General features: G+C 38.4%; 1 protein-coding gene across 17 annotated transcripts in view; it reads left to right on the forward strand.

The window, feature by feature from the left end:
• Positions 1-19455, forward strand: part of atp2b2 (ATPase plasma membrane Ca2+ transporting 2) — a 627627-nt gene that overhangs the window by 437160 nt on the left and 171012 nt on the right. For all 17 annotated transcript variants that reach the window (XM_048606377.1, XM_048606376.1, XM_048606378.1 and 14 more), the window contains 2 exons: positions 719-933; positions 3043-3285. In XM_048606377.1, coding sequence (XP_048462334.1) covers positions 719-933; positions 3043-3285 — 458 coding nt within the window. The remainder of the gene's footprint in view (positions 1-718; positions 934-3042; positions 3286-19455) is intronic.

Here is a 19455-nt window from a genome sequence, read left to right on the forward strand (position 1 = left end):
AACAAAGCAGGTTGATTCTCATTGGCTGAGTCATTGCCTTGAGAAATAACCCAGTGAATGACTGTCACCTATTTTGTTGCATTTGAAATTTGATTATTTGAATTCAATCAGAGGCAGAAACCATCAAATTTTGGAGTTTCCATGGGTGTGCCGCTGATTCCAAGTTGTAACTTCAACAGAGGTTCAGCAGGAGCTTCCTAACATGCAGCGTAAACAGGATTGACACAGTTTGTCCAAGGTTTTTGTTCTGCTTAAATTATACATTTCATTAAATTGTATCCTAACCAATATCCTGTTTAAATGCCACATTGCCCCATGTGCCGTATTCCCAAATTTATAAAACCTAAAGCTCTCTTGGTTTGTTGTTATTGTCCTGACACTTTTGGGGAATTGTTTATTTAAGCCATGGTTTCTCTGTTCTCACACTGTACAAGGTCTTTACATTAAGTGAATAACTTTACAGAAAGTGAATAACTGCCAATCCTTGTTTTTACTCTCACAGAATATATTACCTCACACTTACCTACTTTTATAGCATTTACCACCTGCCTGCACATTCTGTGAACCTGTCTGTCTTCCTGAAGTCTTTTGCAGTCCTTCTCACTGTTTGTTAAATCTCCTACATTGTGTGTCTAAACTTCTTGGCTTAAATGTTAAACATGAAGCAAACAGCTGCTATAACACTGTGACTTAGTACGTTTTAATTGAATTTTTCTAGGGTTGGTGATGTCAGCAATCACGGTTATTATTCTTGTGTTGTACTTTGCCATCGATACTTTTGTGATTCAAAAACGGCAGTGGCTGCCTGAATGCACACCGGTCTACATCCAGTTCTTCGTCAAGTTCTTCATTATTGGTGTCACTGTACTTGTTGTGGCTGTCCCAGAGGGTCTCCCACTTGCAGTCACCATCTCACTTGCCTATTCTGTGAAGGTATGGATACATTCACTTATACCGTACTATTAATTTCAGAGATAAACTTCACAGACCACTTTCCTCCATAATACGATTTCAAAGAAATGGTCATTTCTGTTGGCTTTAATTTGCATAATAGAGATTTTGTAAGTCCAGTAATTGAGATGTGGACGGAAGGACACTTGTAGTAACCTAGGGAAGAAGCACACTGATGTCAAATGTCTCATTAAGGCAGTGGATGAATAACAAACAAAGGCTATCCAAGCATATGCCTCAAGTGTAATTTATACTATCAATGAATTACTTGTGGTGTTAACACAACCTTGATTGGATTAGCTTTGGGGCTGTACAAGTGAGGCTTTCTTTATGTTGTCTATGTTGAGATGAATAAATAATATGATTAAATCAAAGGTTCTGAAAAAGATTTGAGATATGTTACACTTGGAAAGTTTTGACTTGTGATTATGTGAAGCTGAATGGGAAAGTGGGCTCTGCAGTTGGAGTGATTGTTCCAGAAAAGAGCAATAGACATGATTATTGTGAGTGCTGTATTTCCTTACTAATATAATGGCAGTAGACATTGGTCAAATAAATACACATGGGCTCTGCACATTTATCCATATCATTGAGTGTACATGAAACTTTTCCAACAAAAAGAAGTGCATGTACCTAAAGCAGTGTCACTTACCTCAGCCACTCTAATTGGTCAACAATTTCTATTGCAAGTCATTGCCTTGAATCAGTTTCCTTTGTACTTAATAGGATCCAAATTTGCATCTGTTCATGAGGGTTTGTGCGGGCTGCCCATTGGAAATTCCCAATTAAATGCGGTGGAGAAGGAATGCTGTGCAGAGCCATTAGCTGCTATCCCATTTTCAGTTGATAGGTTAAATAAATTTGTCCTCAAACTTTATGAAAAGATTTGAGGTCTCATCTAAGTAAACAAGCTAGAAAATCAATGTGGGTTTTGTAAATTGTGATCGACTACATTCGAAATGCAACAACAATCTGAACAACAGTAAATTGATGCCCTTTTAAGTAACCTATTTGGATGACACTTGGAGAAGATGGGACTTGAACCCAGACATTCTGGACCAGAGGCAGAGAAGTTACCACTGTATCACAGTAGCCTACTGATTGCTTTGTAAGCTAACAATAATGCCAATGTATAAATCTCCCACTCCGATAATGCCTCACATTATGGGAACTTTATTGTATATTGTATATTGTATTCCCGTATGCGTGTCTTACCTAAATTTAAGTCTCTGTTTTTCATAAGAGTTTTACGCGTGATAGAGACTGGGGCCCAAAGACAAATATGAATGGGAGGAAACTAGTGCATAATCACATCTTTTGCCACATTGGAACCGGAGAAAATTTAAAGCAATGTTCAATGGCAACTTGTTATCTTTAGCCCTCTGTGAAAATACAGAGAGTGTTTTGCTGCATTTATTTGGCAGCGGTGAAGCAGCAGGAAGGAGATACTATACAACATTTTTGGGTAAATAAAGTGATGCTGCTGCCTCCTGAGGTTTCAAGGTTTATTTATTGAGATGAGTGCAACACATCAGCAGCCACATAAATAAAACCATGAGGGAGATAAGCAAGCAACTGTTTTTGGCTGAGCTTTCAGTTCTCAGTATTAACTTCACATTGAGAAAGCTGGAAGTATGAAGAATATCAAATGATTGAAACTCATAACGCTGTTAAAACTGACTGAGCCTTCTATTGCAAGAGTTCGATTCAAACCTCAGATTTGGTCCATATTAATACTCTGAATTCCGCCAGAAAGGAAATGATTTATTCTGCATTGGTTATCAGCTGTAGCGATGAGAAATCAAGATGTTAAGCTCAGAGGAGGAAGGGAAGATCACAGATTTCTCCTAGGCTAGACTTTAGTCTCCACTTTCTCTCAACAGAGTTATGGCTTTATGAAGGCTTTGGAGATGTCCCTGCTCATTCTCTCAGCTGGGGAGTCAGGGGATTTATTCATAGAAGAAAACTTGAATAAAGTATATAAATTGAAATTATTCAGTCTTCAAAAACATTAGCATTTCTCAGTTGTGAAAGATCTCTTCAGAATATTGATCAGCAATTACTTATTGTATTGTTCCTCCTTTTGACCAGAAAATGATGAAGGACAACAATCTAGTGAGACATTTGGATGCCTGTGAGACCATGGGTAATGCTACAGCAATCTGCTCTGATAAAACAGGCACTTTGACAACAAATCGAATGACTGTTGTACAGGCGTACGTTGGTGATGTCCATTATAAAGAAGTCCCAGACCCTGATGCCCTCCCATCAAAAACACTGGACATGCTTGTTAATGCAATATCTCTCAACAGTGCTTACACTTCCAAAATACTGGTAAGTTTTTCTTTCTTATTAATGTCTTAAATACTGTTCTTGAGTTACTTGTTTTTGAGGAGCAAAGTTGTTTCCAGATTGCCATTTGATTATTGGATGCAAAGGTTTATTGGGTTGATAATGTCAGAAAATTCAAGAGAGTTAGAGATTTAGCGATTTAGCAGAGGGAATTATTGATGAACATGAGAGGGCTGAACGGTATTTTGTGAACGTTTGTACTGATTAGAAAGGCTGCAGCAGTCTTTTCTGGATAGTGTGTTCCTACAACTTCCGTGCTAAATGGCTCATTAGTTCTATTCACAGTAACATTTGAATGTTGTTCATTAATGTGAAAATAATCCTCACTCAATATTATTTCTGATGAATAAAATTGGTCATATTACGTATCTCTGCATTAGATTCATTTGTAGCAATCATTGAAATTTTCTAGTGATCCATGTTTTATGGCCCATTGGGACTTTGTCCATGGTTGTGTTTGTGTTCAGTGTTTCATGCTTAGTTAGTCTTGCCCTTTAGTAATGTGAAATAATTAGCTTGTGGCTGGGAAGATTCCTAAGTTCTTTCTGGTCAAATCCGTCCAGTATCAAATGGTCAGAACTACAGATCTCACAGTCACCCTTTTGAGCTTGCAATATGGTACATTATGCCAGAGGTTACGTCAAGAACTATCATACTTTCTAAAGATTTTTTCATAAAGTTATACTGTATATAAATAACTCATGGATAAAGTGACACAGTAGTATCCTTTTGGTAGCTTCCATTGTTATTAGCAAGATCAAGAAATTGCATATCTTCTTATTCTCTAATATTGTGAAGTTGTGCAGAGTACTTATGGATTGGAAGGCAGGGCATTAGAATGTAAAATGCAAGGGGGAAAGCTTTGTGTAGTCCCTTTAAAAGATCATGTGCTTTTTCTGCACTTAGAGATTTAAAATGGATGTCTGTGAGCAGCAGCTTGAAAATTTGCAAATACACAGAGCACCTGAATTGAAACATCTGTATTAAAAGGCTGTACAGTTAGCAGGCCAAGCAGCAGTTTTTACAAAGACAACAGGCTTTTGAATTTAGCCAATCAATTTGAACCGGGTACTGAGATATCAAAAACCTATTAAAGTCTGATGGTTTTGACAACATAGGACCAATCCTATTGTAAGAAATATTGATGTGTTATCAAGAGTATAAAAAGCAGAGGGCAGTTGGACAAAGACCCCAAAGAGCTAGCTGCCATCTGCCAGAGCTAACGGTCCTCAGCTCTCGAGAGAATTGCTGGCTCTCTCAACTTCCTCTATGTCTTAGAGAAAGTACCATCTAAATAACAATGGAACCAATGGCACAGCCAAATAATATTCCTGACAGAAGAATTGACAGAGAAGGGACAGAACATTCCAGAAAACACGTGACCTCACTGTAATTTCGAGAGACTAAGTTTTTTTATATGTAAGTGGGACTTCTATTTAATGGAACGGTGTACCATTAGAATCTTGCTTTACTTAGGAATAGTTCATAGTTAGAAGTGATCTATTTGGTTTGTTAATAGTTTAGTTAATTTCCTCACTGTTTGAGTTAGATAAATAAACTGTTACTTGTGGATTTTAAAGTGAGTGTCAGGGATTTATTTTATTAAACCACTAGAAGCTGCTGAAAAGCAGGTTGCACCACTTTTCACACTCCTTGTAAAGATTATAGGCGAAGTGCTCCTTTTGGGTGTTTCAGTTTTGGTTCTCGGGGTGGGGGGAGTCAACTTTGACTTTATGCCAGATTAGGAGCTCATCCTTGGGATTTGGACAGGTTTGAACAGATTTAGGGTACAAAAGGTCCCAGCAGATTTAAACAGACTTGGTGACTGGTGTCCTCGATCTTTAAATAAAACTGAAGTGAGAAGTAGAAAATCTGTTTTAATTTTGGTTGCTTGTTGTTGATTAACTCAAAAGTAGGGTATTGGCTTTTTCGGTCACTAAGAGTTTTCTGGGATGGAAGAAGTGACTTTGGGAGTTTTACAAAAGGTGAGCAAGGCAAAGCTGTTGGCATTGGCAAACAAGGTGGAATTTGGTGTTGCTTTTGCCTGTGAGAAAAGGAGAGGTAATTATAGCAATAGCACAACATTTAAATATGTCGGAAGTGTCATCAGAATCTTTGGAAATGGCTAGAATTCAACTGCAGATAAAGCAACTTGAACATGAAAGGGAGCTGAAACAGTTTGAATTATGGGTAAAAGCAGAGAAAAGAGAAAAGGAAAGAATCACCCTAGCAGGACAAAAAAAGAGAGAAAGGCCCTAACAGAAGAAAGGGTGACAGAGAGAGAGTTTGAACTTAAGAAGTTGGCGATTAAACAGGAAAGTCAACTTGAAAGGATGGAGGTAAATGTAGAAGGCAGGCTAAGTGAGGAGGATAATGATGATGAGCAAACCCCTCGTAGCTAAAGGCCTGGTAGGGATATATACAAATATGTCCAAATGTTACCAAAATTTGATGAAAAAGATGTAGAAGCCTTTTTCATTTCCTTTGAGAAAGTGGCTAACCAGCTGAACTGCCCAGAGACTGTGTGGGTAATGTTAATTCGGACCACGTTGGTAGGTAGGGATAGTGAGGTGTTTGCAGCACTGCCAGGGCTGGTGTCAGGAGAATATGAAGAATTAAAAGTCTATTTTGTATGCCTATGAATTGGTACCAGAAGCACATAGACAATGGCTCAGAGATGTAAGAAAGGAACCTGGTCAGACTTACATCAAGTTTGAAAGAATTAAACAGAGCAACTTCAATAGACGGATGAGAACATTAAAGATAGAAAAGACATATAACGCTGTTAGAGATATTATTCTGCTGGAGGAGTTTAAAAACTCCCTTCCAAAAGTGATAAGAATGCATGTGGGAGGAACAGAAAGCTCAAACAGTGAGAAGAGCTGCAGAGATGGCAGATGAATACGTATTAGTGCATAAATCAAAATCTAGCTTCCGACAGCAATTTCATTCCGTGAAGGATAGAAATTGGGAAAGAGGGAGATCCCTCAATGAAAAACAAAATGTAGACCACACAGGGAACAGTTTACCACATGTGAAAAAAGAAACCCAAGAGAGTGGAAAAGAGGTGAAAGGCCTCGGATGTTTTTACTGCACTAAGGTGGGACGCGCAAAGTCACAGTGCTGGTGGTTTAAGTGAGGCACTGGGAAAAAGCACGTGGTAAAATAAGCTAAAACAGTGGGATTAGTTGAGGTAGTGAAGGAAATCCCAAGAGAAGTCGAGGACGTGCAAGAGAGTGCACAGCCTAGTCGCGGCCTGGGTAATAAGATAGCACCCAACCTTTTCAAAGACTTCACCTGTGTGGGTAAGGTTTACTCGGGTAGAACATGGGGAGTAGGTAAAGAAGTTAAAATATTGAGAGATACAGGAGCTAGTCTGTCTGTAATAGTAAGAGATGAAAATATTTGCACTCGTTCTGAAATATTACCTGAGAGAGAGGCAATCTGTGGAATAAATGGAGAGAGGAGTAATGTAACATAAGGGTAGAAAGTCCAGTCAAGACTGGGGAAGTGATAGTGGGAGTGATGGAAAAATTGACCATTCTAGGTATACTGTTTGTTCTTGGAAACGATATAGCTGCATCACAGGTTGGAGTAATGCTCATTGTAGTGCAAAAGTCAAAAGAAAACCAGGGAATTGAGGAGTTAAAAGAAAAATACCCTGGAATTTTTCCAGGCTGTGGTGACAAGATCCCACAACCATAAGTTAAAACAAGAAGGGAAAACAAAAGAGAAAGATGAAGGAGTTGACGTCCAGTTAGCTGATACTCTGTTTGATAGGATGGTAAAGGTAAAACCTCAGCAGATAGAGGATCAGGCAGAGGTGTTTAGTTCTGAAAGATAACTGAAGTTACAACAAAAAGATGAGATGATGAAGATTTTATATCATAAAGCTTACTCTGAAAAGGAATCCGAGTGTATTCCAGAATGCTTTTACCTTAAGGATAAAACCTTAAAGCAGAAATGGAGACCTTGGCAATTTAGTGCTGATGAGAAATGGGCAGAAGTTCACCAGATTGTGTTGCTGGTAGAACACAGACAGGAATTATTGTGGGTAACACATGAATTACCTGTTGGAGGTTATCTAGGAGTGAGGAAGACTCAGGCTAAGATACAGAAGCATTTCTATTGGCCTGGATTACATAAGGATGTGGTTGAGGTTTGCCGCATTTGTCATATGTGTCAGATGGTAGGAAAGCCACAGGCAGTGATAAAACCAATGCCTTTGATGCCAATTCCCACTTTAAAGGACCTTCCACATGGGTTATAATTGATTGTGTAGGTACCCTCCCTAAAACCAAAAATGGGAACGCATATTTGCTAACCGTAATGGATGTGTCTACCACATTTCAGGAGGCAATTCCATTACGGAATGTTAAGGCAAAAAAGGTTGTGGAGGAGTTGCTTGTTTTCTTTACCCATTATAGCTACCCAGAGAGATTCAGTCAGACCAAGGGTCCAGTTTTACTGCCAAATTATTCAATGAGGTCATGGATAGTTTAGTCTTCAAACACTTTAAATCAAGTGTGTACCATTCTGAATGCGAGGGCGCATTGGAAGGGTGAAGTCAGAGCCTAAAGACAATGTTGAGTGTTTATTGCCAGGATTACCCAAATTATTGGGATAAAGGTATCCCATTTATAATATTTGCTATCAGAGATGCTCCAAATGAATCAACTCAGTTTATTCCATTTGAATTGATATTTGGACATGAAGTAAGAGGGCCTTTAAATTTAACTAAGGAAAAGTTGATAGGTCCGAAATCAGAGATCTCACAGTTGGATTAAATATCTGAGGTGAAAGAAAGATTAAACAAAGTAGGTGTATTGGCTAGACAATATTTGAAGTTGGCACAGCACCTAATGAAGCAAGAAGCAGATAAGAAATCTAAAATTCGTATGCTTGCCTGTGGGGATTCAGTATTGGCTGTGTTATCAGAGGTAGGAGATCTCTTTAAAGCAAGGTTTAGTGGTCCCTATCAGATTGAGGAAAAATTACATTGGGTGAATTATCTGATAAAGATGCCAGATAGGAAAAAAATTATTAGGTATGTGATGTGAACATGCTGAAACATTATGATGACAAGGAAAGGGAAGTGGAGAAACAGTTATTATTTACTGCCACTCAGTGAAGAGTCAAATCCAGATGATTTGGATTTTGATGTGCCTTTAGAATAAATTGAATAATGAGGAAGTCCTTATGGAATAGGATAGGATAGTGAGCTATCTGGCCCAGGATCCTAGAACTGAATTGAAAGACTTGTTACAATGCTATGAGGACTTACATAGAAATTTGGATAAATGTGAGGTTATTCACTTCAGAAGCAAAAACAAGAAGGCAGATTACTATCTGAATGACTGTAAATTGGGAGAGGGGAGCGTGCAACGGGACCTGGGAGTCCTTGTGCACCAGTCGCTGAAGGTAAGCACGTAGGTGCAGCAGGGGGTAAAGAAGGCAAATGGTATGTTGGCCTTCATTATAAGAGGTTTTGAGTACAGGAGCAGGGATGTGTTGTTGCAGTTACACAGGGCCTTGGTGAGACCACACCTAGAATATTGTGTGCAGTTTTGGTCTCCTTTTCTGAGGAAGGATGCTCTTGCTCTTGAGGGAGTGCAGCAAAGGTTTACCAGGCTGATTCTGGAGATTGTGAAGTCTGATATATAAGGAGAGATTGATTAGGTTAGGAATGTTTTCACTGGAGTTAAGACAAATGAGGGGGGATACCATAGAGACTTATAAAATTCTAACAGGACTAGACAGGGTAGATGCAGGGAGGGTGTTCCTGATGGTGGGTGTGTCTCGAACCAGGGGTCACAGTATGAGGATTTGGGGCAGATAATTTAGGATGGAGATGAGGAGACATGTCTTCACCCAAAGAGTGGTGAGCCTGTAGAATTCATTACCACAGGAAGTAGTTGATCCCAAAACATTGAATGTATTCGAGAGGTGACTAGATATAGCACTTGGGGCGATTGGGATCCAAGCTTATTTGGAGAAAGCAGGAATAGGCTATTAAGTTGGATGATCAGCCATGACTGTGAAGAATGGCAGTGCAGGCTCAAAGGGCCAATCTTCTATGTCTACGACTAATGCCATAGTACATGAGGTTGACGTAGAGAATGCTGTTCCAATAAAACAACACCCCTACAGGCTTAATCTTAAAGCAGTGCAGGTTCAGAAGCAAGTAGAAGTGATGCTCCAAGAAGACATCATAGAGACCAGTCAAAACAAGTGGAGTTCGCCAAACGTGTTGGTTCCCAAACCTGATAGTACTCAATAATTCTGCATAAGTTATTGGAAGGTCAGTGCTATGACCAAATCTGACTCCTACCCAATTCCACGCCTGGAGGGTTATGTGGAAGAAGTAGGATGAGCCACTTACATTAAAAAGTTGGATTTACTTTGTGGTTACTGACAAGTACCTTTGTTGGAGAGAGCAAAAGAAGTTTCTGTTTTTGGAGCCCCAGATGGGCTGTTATTAATTTAAAGTAATGCCCTTTGGAATGAAAAATGCACCAGCCACTTTTCAAAGCCTTATGAAGAGCGTTATTGCAGATTGGCTAATTGTGCCGTCTACATGGATGACTTAATGATCTTTAGCCACTTGTGGAAAGATCAAATGGAGTAATTGGCAGAGCTCTTTGAGAGACTACAGAAGGCCAAGTTGGTCATAAACGTGGCAAAAACAGAATTTGCAAAGTCAGAAATGACATTCTTAGGACACAACATCAGATACGGATGGATGACACCGAAGAACGTGAAGACGAGAGCCATCAAGGAATTTCCAAAACCATCCTCGAAGAAGGAAGTGCTACAATTTTTAGGATTAAGCGGATTCTACAGGAAATTTGTACGAAACCTCAGTAGCATAGTGGCACTGTTGATGGATTTGTTAAAAAGGAACACAAAATTTCAGTAGACAGAACAGTGCCAGGAGGAATATGAGAATTAAAAGCAGGGCTAGCCACCACACCAGTTTTAGCCACGCCAATTTTTTGAAACCCTTCAAAGTTGCCATCGACGCAAGCAGTGTAGAAGTTGGAGCTCTGTTGTTACAGGAGGATGGTTGTGGAATTGTAGGGCCAATTGTTTTTTTTCAAAAAAACTCGATATCCACCAGAAAAAAAATATTCAACCATTGAAAATGTTTAATTAAGTTTAATATGTTGGAAGGTCACTATCAATGTTTATGTTGCAAACAATGCATCAGAGATGATTGTGTATACTGATCACATTCCTTTGACATTTATGGAAAGATTTAAGGACAAGAACACCAGATTATTACATTGGAATCTCATGTTACAAGCATTTCATTGTACATGTTGCAGGTCATGAAAATATTATCACGGATGCATTGTCATGAGTTTAAAAGAAAAATTCTTATGTAAAATGGAAACAGTAGTGTTCAATATTATATATATATAGAATTGGTATAAAATGTTTCACTCTAGTTTAAGGAGCTGTGGATCTAGTAATATACTGGAGTTAAGGCTTTTAAAAAAGGCCATCTTTTCATAATGATGGTTCATTTTTTTTCTTAAGCGGGGAGATGTTGAGAAGTTGGGTACAGTACTTGTGGATTGGGAGGTAGGACATTAGAATTTGGTGTTTGTAAATTGCTGGGAGGGAAAGTATTGCGTGGTCCCTTTAAAAGATCATGTGCTTTTTCTGTGCTTAGAGATTTAATATGGATGTCTATGAGCAGCAGCTTGAAAATTTACAGATACACAGAGAGCACCCAAATTGAAACTTTTGTATTGAAAGGCCATACAGTTAGCCAGCCAAGCAGCAGTTTTTTTTTTTTACCGAGATGACAGGCTTTTGAATTTAGTGAATCAATTTGAACCAGGTTCTTGGATACCAAAAAAACTGTTAAATTTAAGCTTGACGGTTTTGACCACATATGACCAATCCTATTGCAAGAAATATTGATATGTCATCAAGGGTATAAAAAGAAGGGGGCAGTTGGACAAAGACCCCAGGGAGCTAGCTGCCATCTGCCAGAGCTAATGGCCCTCAGCTCTTGAGAGAATTGCTAGCTCTCACAGCCACCTCTATGTCTTAGAGAAAGCACCATCTAAATAACCATGGTACCAAGGGCACAACTGGTTAATATTCCTGATCGAAGAATTGATCAAGAAGGCACAGAACATTCTGGAAGGTATGTAACCTGGCTGTAATTTCGAGAGACTAAACACTTCTTTTCTGTAAGTGGGACTTGTATTTATTGGAACAGAATACCATTAGAATCTTGCTTTATTCAGGAATAGTTAGTAGTTAGAAGGGATTTATGCGGTTTGTTTGTAGTTTATTTAATTTTTTCATGGCTAAAGTTAGATAAATTCCTACTTGTTGATTTTAAAGTGAGTGTCAGGGATTTATTTTCTTTAACCACTAGAAGTTGCTGAAATGCACGTTGCACCACTTTTCGCACTCCTTTTATAGATTATAGTGTGAGGTGCTCCTTTTTACATGTTTCAGTTTTAGTTCTCAGAGGCAGGTTGGGGTGGGGGGTGGTGGCAGTCAACCTCTGCTTTATAACACTCATGGTAACATGATCAAGTCAATTCTTCAAACCCAGACCAGGTCTAGAAGAATTGTTCATGTTGGGTCGATCAGTTCAACTGTGTGTGCCATCAAAATACATAGAAATTAAGTCATAGTAATGGCCCAATCTGCCGAATTGGACAATATTGTGCTGATCCAGATGAAGGCAAATACTTAAGATTTACCTAATTTATCCCCATATCTATTCAAACCCATTTCCTTCATTGACATATGGATTCTAATTTTGAATGTCCCCATCATAGCTAACCCAATCACTAATGTGTAAATAAAGTCTATTGTGCAAATCTCTATGTGAAGATAAGTTTCCTGTTGTCTTTTTTCCCTAATTGTCCTCTTCTTTATCTCCATTTCCCCACATGAAATATACATGCATATACTATGCTGTCTAGGCTCACATCAGGCTATTCTATTCCCCTTTGCACTGACCCATTCTTGAGCCTGTTCTGAATTTCCTTTATAAGCCTAGGATTTTAAAGCACTGCTTTCTCACTGAGATACTTAACACAGTCTCCACACTGAATTGAATTACACATTCCCTAATTAGTGTTTTCTTCTCTCTCTCTATAACTCCTGCACTTTCTGTTATTATTTGAGTATTCTTCTGGTTCTTTTTCCATTTATTTTCTCCTCAGCCAACACCATTTCCTTCTTTTATGTCTTTGCATGTGTTAGGTTTCATTTCTTTGCACTTCTGCCTTCTATCTACCTATGCAGTATCAATGTGCAGTCTCCCCATGCTCTCAAAGGACATGCATAAGAAGTCTCCATTCTCATTCAGTTAATTCCAGAAAACCATATTCTTTTGGATGCTAAAGAATATTTGCTATCCTGCTGGCCACTAGTAACTCTAATTACAGTTTAGGAAATTGATGCACTGTTGGAGTCCTCTAATCTTCCAAACAGAAGAATGAGTAGCACAACTATTGACAAATTCTTAACATTATATTGGGATATCTTAAAAAACTTTTGATAAATGATCAAAATGAAACTCGTACAGATCTTTGTTTGATTCCTATATTTTTAAGATTTGCATCTACTTTATAGCTGGATGTATTATGACCATGTTTCTCACAAATATTTTCCAGTTTAATGTGATATTTTTTCAGATGAAAGTTTAAGTTGTATTTGAGAAATATACGTTGTATCTCTTGTATTGTACTCTAGGGAAACACCAAGTGATGTGATATCAAGGGCCATTCCAAGCCTCACCCTTATCACTGCCATAATGAAAATTTCAGGCTCTTACAATGCCACCTTGGATTTATCTTTTATTTATAATATGCTGTGAGATATATAATGTTTAGTTTAGATGAACAGGGCAAGTTGAATGCACCCTCGTTAAAGTTAGTCTATTTTCTAAATTGTGCAAATTAGAAGCTTGATTTAAGTTAAATACTAAGATTAGAATGGATTCAAGTTGGTCATTTCTGATTCTTCTCCACTGATCATTTGTCAACTGATTGGAAAAAAAGTTGAACGAACTGATTACACTGAATCCAATAGAGGCCCATATACATCTGGCAAGTGGCCAGTGATTTTTGACAGAAATGTAGCAATAGGAGGTTTGTTGCTGTCATAAATGTTCTGCAGCATCAAATCAATCTCACCTCAAAAAACATTGCGAAATATGCCTCCAGTACAAATGCAAGTGAAATAATATCAAAGGTGTAGCTGACCAAGGAAGATGGCAGCTGACAGGACAACTGCCTGTCTAGATCTTCCCCATGGGCAATAGCAATGGCATGATAATTATAAAAAGGATTTTGTAGAAATTGTATGGCCCTATTTATTTAGCAGGCAATCTTTAAATCGCTTTGCATGAGATAGAGGATTGAGTTAACCAATGGTTTACACCCACCTGACTAGACTTTCTATTGTCTTAGGTAAGACGACTTCCTTTGTATTGGAGTACTATTGCACTGGGAGATCTACAGTATAAACATGAAATGAGATTCATGCTTGAAATGCCAATAGTCATTTGAGTGCATAAATCTAAATGCTCGGGATGAACTTGGAACAATGAGCTGTAAGGTTTTATTGCAGAAGAACATTCTAAATTAAGACTGAGGTAGGGCTTACATGTTACAGAGTGAGAAATGCTGACATTCAGTGTGCTATTTAAATGAGAAAAGTAGATGTAAAATATTTTAAACAATTTACTTAAATTCAAAAATGTGGTTTCTTCCCTGATCAGCGTAATTTTAGGTAGAGTACTTCAAATGGAATTGTATGAGTTCTTGTGGACGGATGATATTGATTTTGTTATGATCTCCACAGAGACCAATTAATTTTCAAAAGTATTTAAATTCCTAGCATCCAATGTAGAGGAACCACACAAGAAAATATAAATTTTTAAAATTTTTGCTGCAACAAACAAACTACAAGGAACATTGACTAAACATTATTTGGTTGGGGACTACAGAAAAGATAATCCTTTTCCATATCTTGATGCAACAATAACTGCGCATGACACATACACACACACACATAATATATATAAATAAATATAAATATATATATACATTTATATTATACATGTAAAAGCAAGCTCATTACAAGACTACATTTTTTTGCAAGAAATGGTCCACATTCTCTCCCAATGAGGGAGGTTTAGAAGGTAGGGATAGCAATAAGAATCTGCAAAACTGGAAATAAGATTCGGTTAATTTACGAGTGGAAAGTGTTGAAATTAGTCAATGTCAGTAACACAAAACTTCTAACTAATCAGCAGCCTGTTTAATGATGCATTTCACTGTCATTCCCATTGACTTAGATTTCACAGTGGTCACATGCTGTTTAGATTGCAGGCATGTGCATTGAATATTCATCCACAGGATAGAAAGCCTTTTAGTTCATTTAACATCAGTAATAAATTACTTATTTTAATATTCCATCAATTGATGGCCACAGTATAAAATTTTGGATGAGGATAAATGATAAATTGAACCAGGTCATATTAAATTCAGGAGCATTTTGAGCACAGACTTGCTGTAATGCTATTACACTAATGTTCCGATTATGTGCAGCCACCCGTTATTTTGAACATCATGCCCCTCTGTGGCTGTAAGTTAATCAAAATGCAGTCCTCCATTGCAATCACGAGAGCTGGCCTTCGATACAGGACACAATTGAAGGGTAGCACAAAAAACAGCCTGCAAAAGCACAAATGCCAGAGCTGGGTGGAAACCATTTTATTCCATCTGTCTGACAAATTAGGAAAGGGAATTACACTGCTGGAATCCAGATATCATTAATGCAGTCCTTTGTGATGTCTTTCAAGGACAAACAATGAGATCTGTCTTCCTGGTTGAAATTGCACTTCAAAAACCATGCTAATATGCCAGTTTCCCCGCACTGAGCCACCCTCTGTACAGCTTTATCTTATACAAAATATTTGATAAAGAAACTGGGCTATTATTCTTAAGACACGGTCATACTTAGCAAATACAGTCTGAGCTTGAAGGAATCATAGAACGAAAAGGACATCTTGCTGTGTAGTGAACAGAAGGAAGTGAAAAGGCCAGGGGACCAAAACAGTGTTCGTGCCAGAATTGCAATTTAACACCTTTCTCATTAGGATCACCAAAGGAATGTGTTTTCAAATGTGTTTTTGTAGCTGCTTCATTTCTCAACTTTATTTCAAAGTGATTTTGCTTAAGGCTGATGTAGATACTGTTTAACTGTATGGTTGCATTGAACAGCGTATGATAGCCTATAAAAAGTCATATTTTATTAAAGCCCTGGTGGTCTTGCTGTGACCTGTGCAGAAGTGAAAGGAAGGTTGAGCATGTGTTGGCTATGAAGGATTGTGGTGCACCATATGCTATTTTGAAATGGTTTTTGTTTCTCCTGATGGCCAAATAGTTGAGTTCTGGCAATATTATTGTGGACTTCTATTTGGTGGATAAGTGTTTTAGGGGATTAACAATGCTGATGATTTCACTTGAAAGTACCAGGAATCAATTCAATAGTTTAAGCTTACATTTTTAGCCTGTAATTTTGTTTCTTGATTTTAATTAGGAAGTTGAATTATATTTAATTTTTTTTTATTAGGAAGGTTTGGTGATGGCCCCTGACACCATACCATCATTTGGCGAAGTGTGGTATCAAGGAACCCTGGCAAAACTGGAGTCAGTGGGAATCAGGGCCTGGCACAATAGTTGCTGAAGGTGATCAATATCTCCAGGATATTGCTACATGAATTACTGAAGCAAGTGTATCAGGCCCAGTTATCTTCTGTAGGTTCACTTCCATTGATTCCCACAATTCTTGTGGGGTGCTGGGGAGGGTGGGTTGGAATGGTGCTGGGTTCTAATTTGCACATGCATGGAGGTAATGTATGCCAAATGTGCAGCTGCCTCAGGCAGGGTTGATTTCCAGTAGTGAAATGTCTAAAACCTGACTTTAGCACTTTGTTCTATAATAGGAAAAGATTTGAATTTACCAGACTTCTTTAGAGAGGTAGGGTATCCATTTTAGAAAGATAAGAGATAAGGTATCTTTTAGACACCTCTGGGAGAGGTAAGGTGCCCTTTGAGGGAAAAATAGATATGATAGTGCATTAAATGTCCATAAACTCATTGGAACTGTCATGAGAACTGACAAGGTATCAAGGCATTTAAATCCCTGTCTTTTAGGAATTGAAATGAGTTGCAGTGTCAAAAAAATCAGTGCTTACTGTCACTCTGTCTGTTGATGTAAGCCTGAGGGGTGTCATGACAGGCTTGAACTTTATGACTAATTTCACAACCTTTTTATCATCACAGTGGGGTGCCAGTCATTTCCCAGTTTGTTTGACAAATCCAAGTGAATTTAAGCCCTTTGAATGGTGCAATGAATGTAATATTATGTCTTATTGAGCGATTAAAAGACATTAAATAAAGTAATTTTTTCATTGATTTGGTTCTTTCTTTAAATAGTGAAATCGTGGATAGGCACTTAAGCAATGTATTTAATCTTGGCATGAGTCCTGAGATCTGCCAGTGGTGGATGCTGAATATGTTAACATGTGAGATGGATGGGGGAGATATATTGGCATGAGGAGCCATGAAGATGACATAGTGACTCTAAAGTATGGTTGTGGGTAAAGGAGCAACAGTTGGCATGGAAGGCATAAGAATCAAAGGTAGCAGGTGGGCTGCATTACTTGGCATGGAAGATATGTGGAAATGTGGATGTGACTGAGTGCATGCGTTGTTATGAGGTTGGTAAAGGCATGGGGTATGTTTGGAGGGGAGAGAATGTCTGAGGAATGAGTGTCAGAGAGCTCTTTTTTTCATCATTGCTTCAACACAGGGGAAGGAATAATGTACAACATTTGATGGATAATAATGAGTTTGTGAAAAATTATGCTGACAACCAATTTAGAATTTGCAATTGAACTCCCAGGGTGGAGCATTTGCAAGTGTAGGAAATTACATAAGTTAATACACAGGACCCTGATTTTGCAGACAGAAAGAACATGTGCAGACACTGTGCTTCTCTCAACACAACAAATTAGCCGGCAGCCATTTGCTAGTTCATTTCCCAGGGCAATGCACTGACCAATCAGAATCAACCTGCGTGATATTTGATTTAAGCAAAGCATGACAGTTAACTGTCAATCAGATTTGGTTGGTGCGATCTCCATGGCAAGCCTTTACCAATCAGGGTCCACTTGCCATCATCAGCATTCTATTCTTATACAATATAAGTTTCGCTTTGAATTGGTATTCTTGTAAATTGTCCTGATGAGAACAAGAGGAATAGTTTGATCAAATATGTTTTTAAACAATTTGATGGAAACTTAAAAGATTCAAAAATAATAACGTGAGTTATTTTATGTCACACAATGTGGCAATTGTGGCATTTAACATTGGAAGGACCCATTACAACATTACCTGTAAGAGAGACAAGTACTGCTTTCGATTAGTTGCATTCTCCCAATCAAGTAGGGGCATGAAGGGAAAGCATTAACTTTGAGGAAAATAATAGTGAGAGTGTTAGGAACAAATATACAGATCAGATTTAAAACATATTCAGCCATAGTTGTGCATCTCCCAGTGCAGAAACTCTGTACTGTGGGATGCACAGTGAATTCTACAAGTGTGGAAATCTGTGACTAGACATGTCTCTTTGAGGTTACACTATTTCAGTGCAGAAATAGGAAAATCTCCTATCAATTACAGGCTAATTGCTGGCATATTATTGTAGTTTTAGTACTTATAAATGCTTTGATGTTTCTCAAGGTCAGAAGACACATGCTAGAAATGACTGGCTCTGTTTCTCTTTGAATCTGATGCATAATGGGATTGACATCTGAAGTATATTGTTACATTAGCTCAAAAATCTATTTAAATATTTTTTATGGTGACATGCATTCAAATTGGCTACATGGAGTCATAGTCATACAGTTGGACAGCATGGAAACAGACCCTGTGGTCCCACTCATCCATACCGAACAGATATCCTAAATTAATCCAGCTTCAATTGTCAGTATTTTTAAAAATTTATTAACGAGATGAGGGTGTTGTTGGCTAGGCAGCATTTATTGCCATCCCTAATTGCCCAGAGGGCAGTTTAGAGTCAACCACGTTGCTGTGGGTCTGGAGTCACATGTAGGCCAGATCAGGTAAGGATGGCAGTTTCCTTCCCTGAAGGACATTACTGAACCAAATGGGTTTTTCCCCAACAATCGACAGTGGATTCACGGTCGTCACTAGATTCTTAATTCCAGATTTTTTTTGGAATTCAAATTCCACCATCTGCTGTGGTGGGATTCAAACCTGGGTCCCCAGAACATAATCTTAGTCTCTGGATTAACAGTCCAGCGATAATGCCACTAGGCCATCACCTCCCCTTTGGCCCACATCCCTCTTAACCTGCCCCCTTCCTGTTCATGTACCCATCCAGATGCCTTTTGAATATTGTAATTGTACCAGCCTCCACCACTTCCTCTGGCAGCTCATTCCATATATGCACCACCCTCTGCGTGAAAAGGTTGCCTCTTGGGTCCCTTTTAAATCTTTCCCTTCTCATCTTAAACCTGTGCCCACTAATTTTAGACTCCCCTACCCTGGGAAAAAGATTGTGGCTATTCACCTGATCCATGCCTCTCATGATTTCAAAAACCTCTATACATTAGCATCCGACACTCCATGGAAAATAGCCCCAGTGTATTCAGCTTCTCCCTATAGATGAGTGCGTGCCTTCAGAAGAATTGAAACTTGCTGCATTTGACACTTACATTGTCAGCAACCCAGAATTCTCAGTCATGGCTCAATTAGTACCATTCCTACCTTTGAGTTTGAAAGATGTGTGCTCAAATCTGACAGCACTGCAGCACTGTGATTATGCTGCCATGTTGTATGTGCTAACTTTCAAATGAGTTTTTAAACCAAGGATCTGTCTTTTAGCTGGCTGTGAAAGATCCCATGGTTTAAAAAAAGAGCAGAGGCATTTTCCTAGTGCCCTAGATAATAGCAATCCTTCAGCCATTTCCTAAAACTGACAACCTTATCATTTATTTTACTTTGTTGCCTGTGAAAATTTGTTGTGCAAAAATTGGCTGCTGTGTTTTCTACATTACAACAGCGGCCACGCTTC

Source organism: Rhincodon typus, chromosome 16 (genome assembly GCF_021869965.1).
Source record: "Rhincodon typus isolate 14 chromosome 16, sRhiTyp1.1, whole genome shotgun sequence".
NCBI classification, from domain to species: Eukaryota; Metazoa; Chordata; class Chondrichthyes; order Orectolobiformes; family Rhincodontidae; genus Rhincodon; species Rhincodon typus.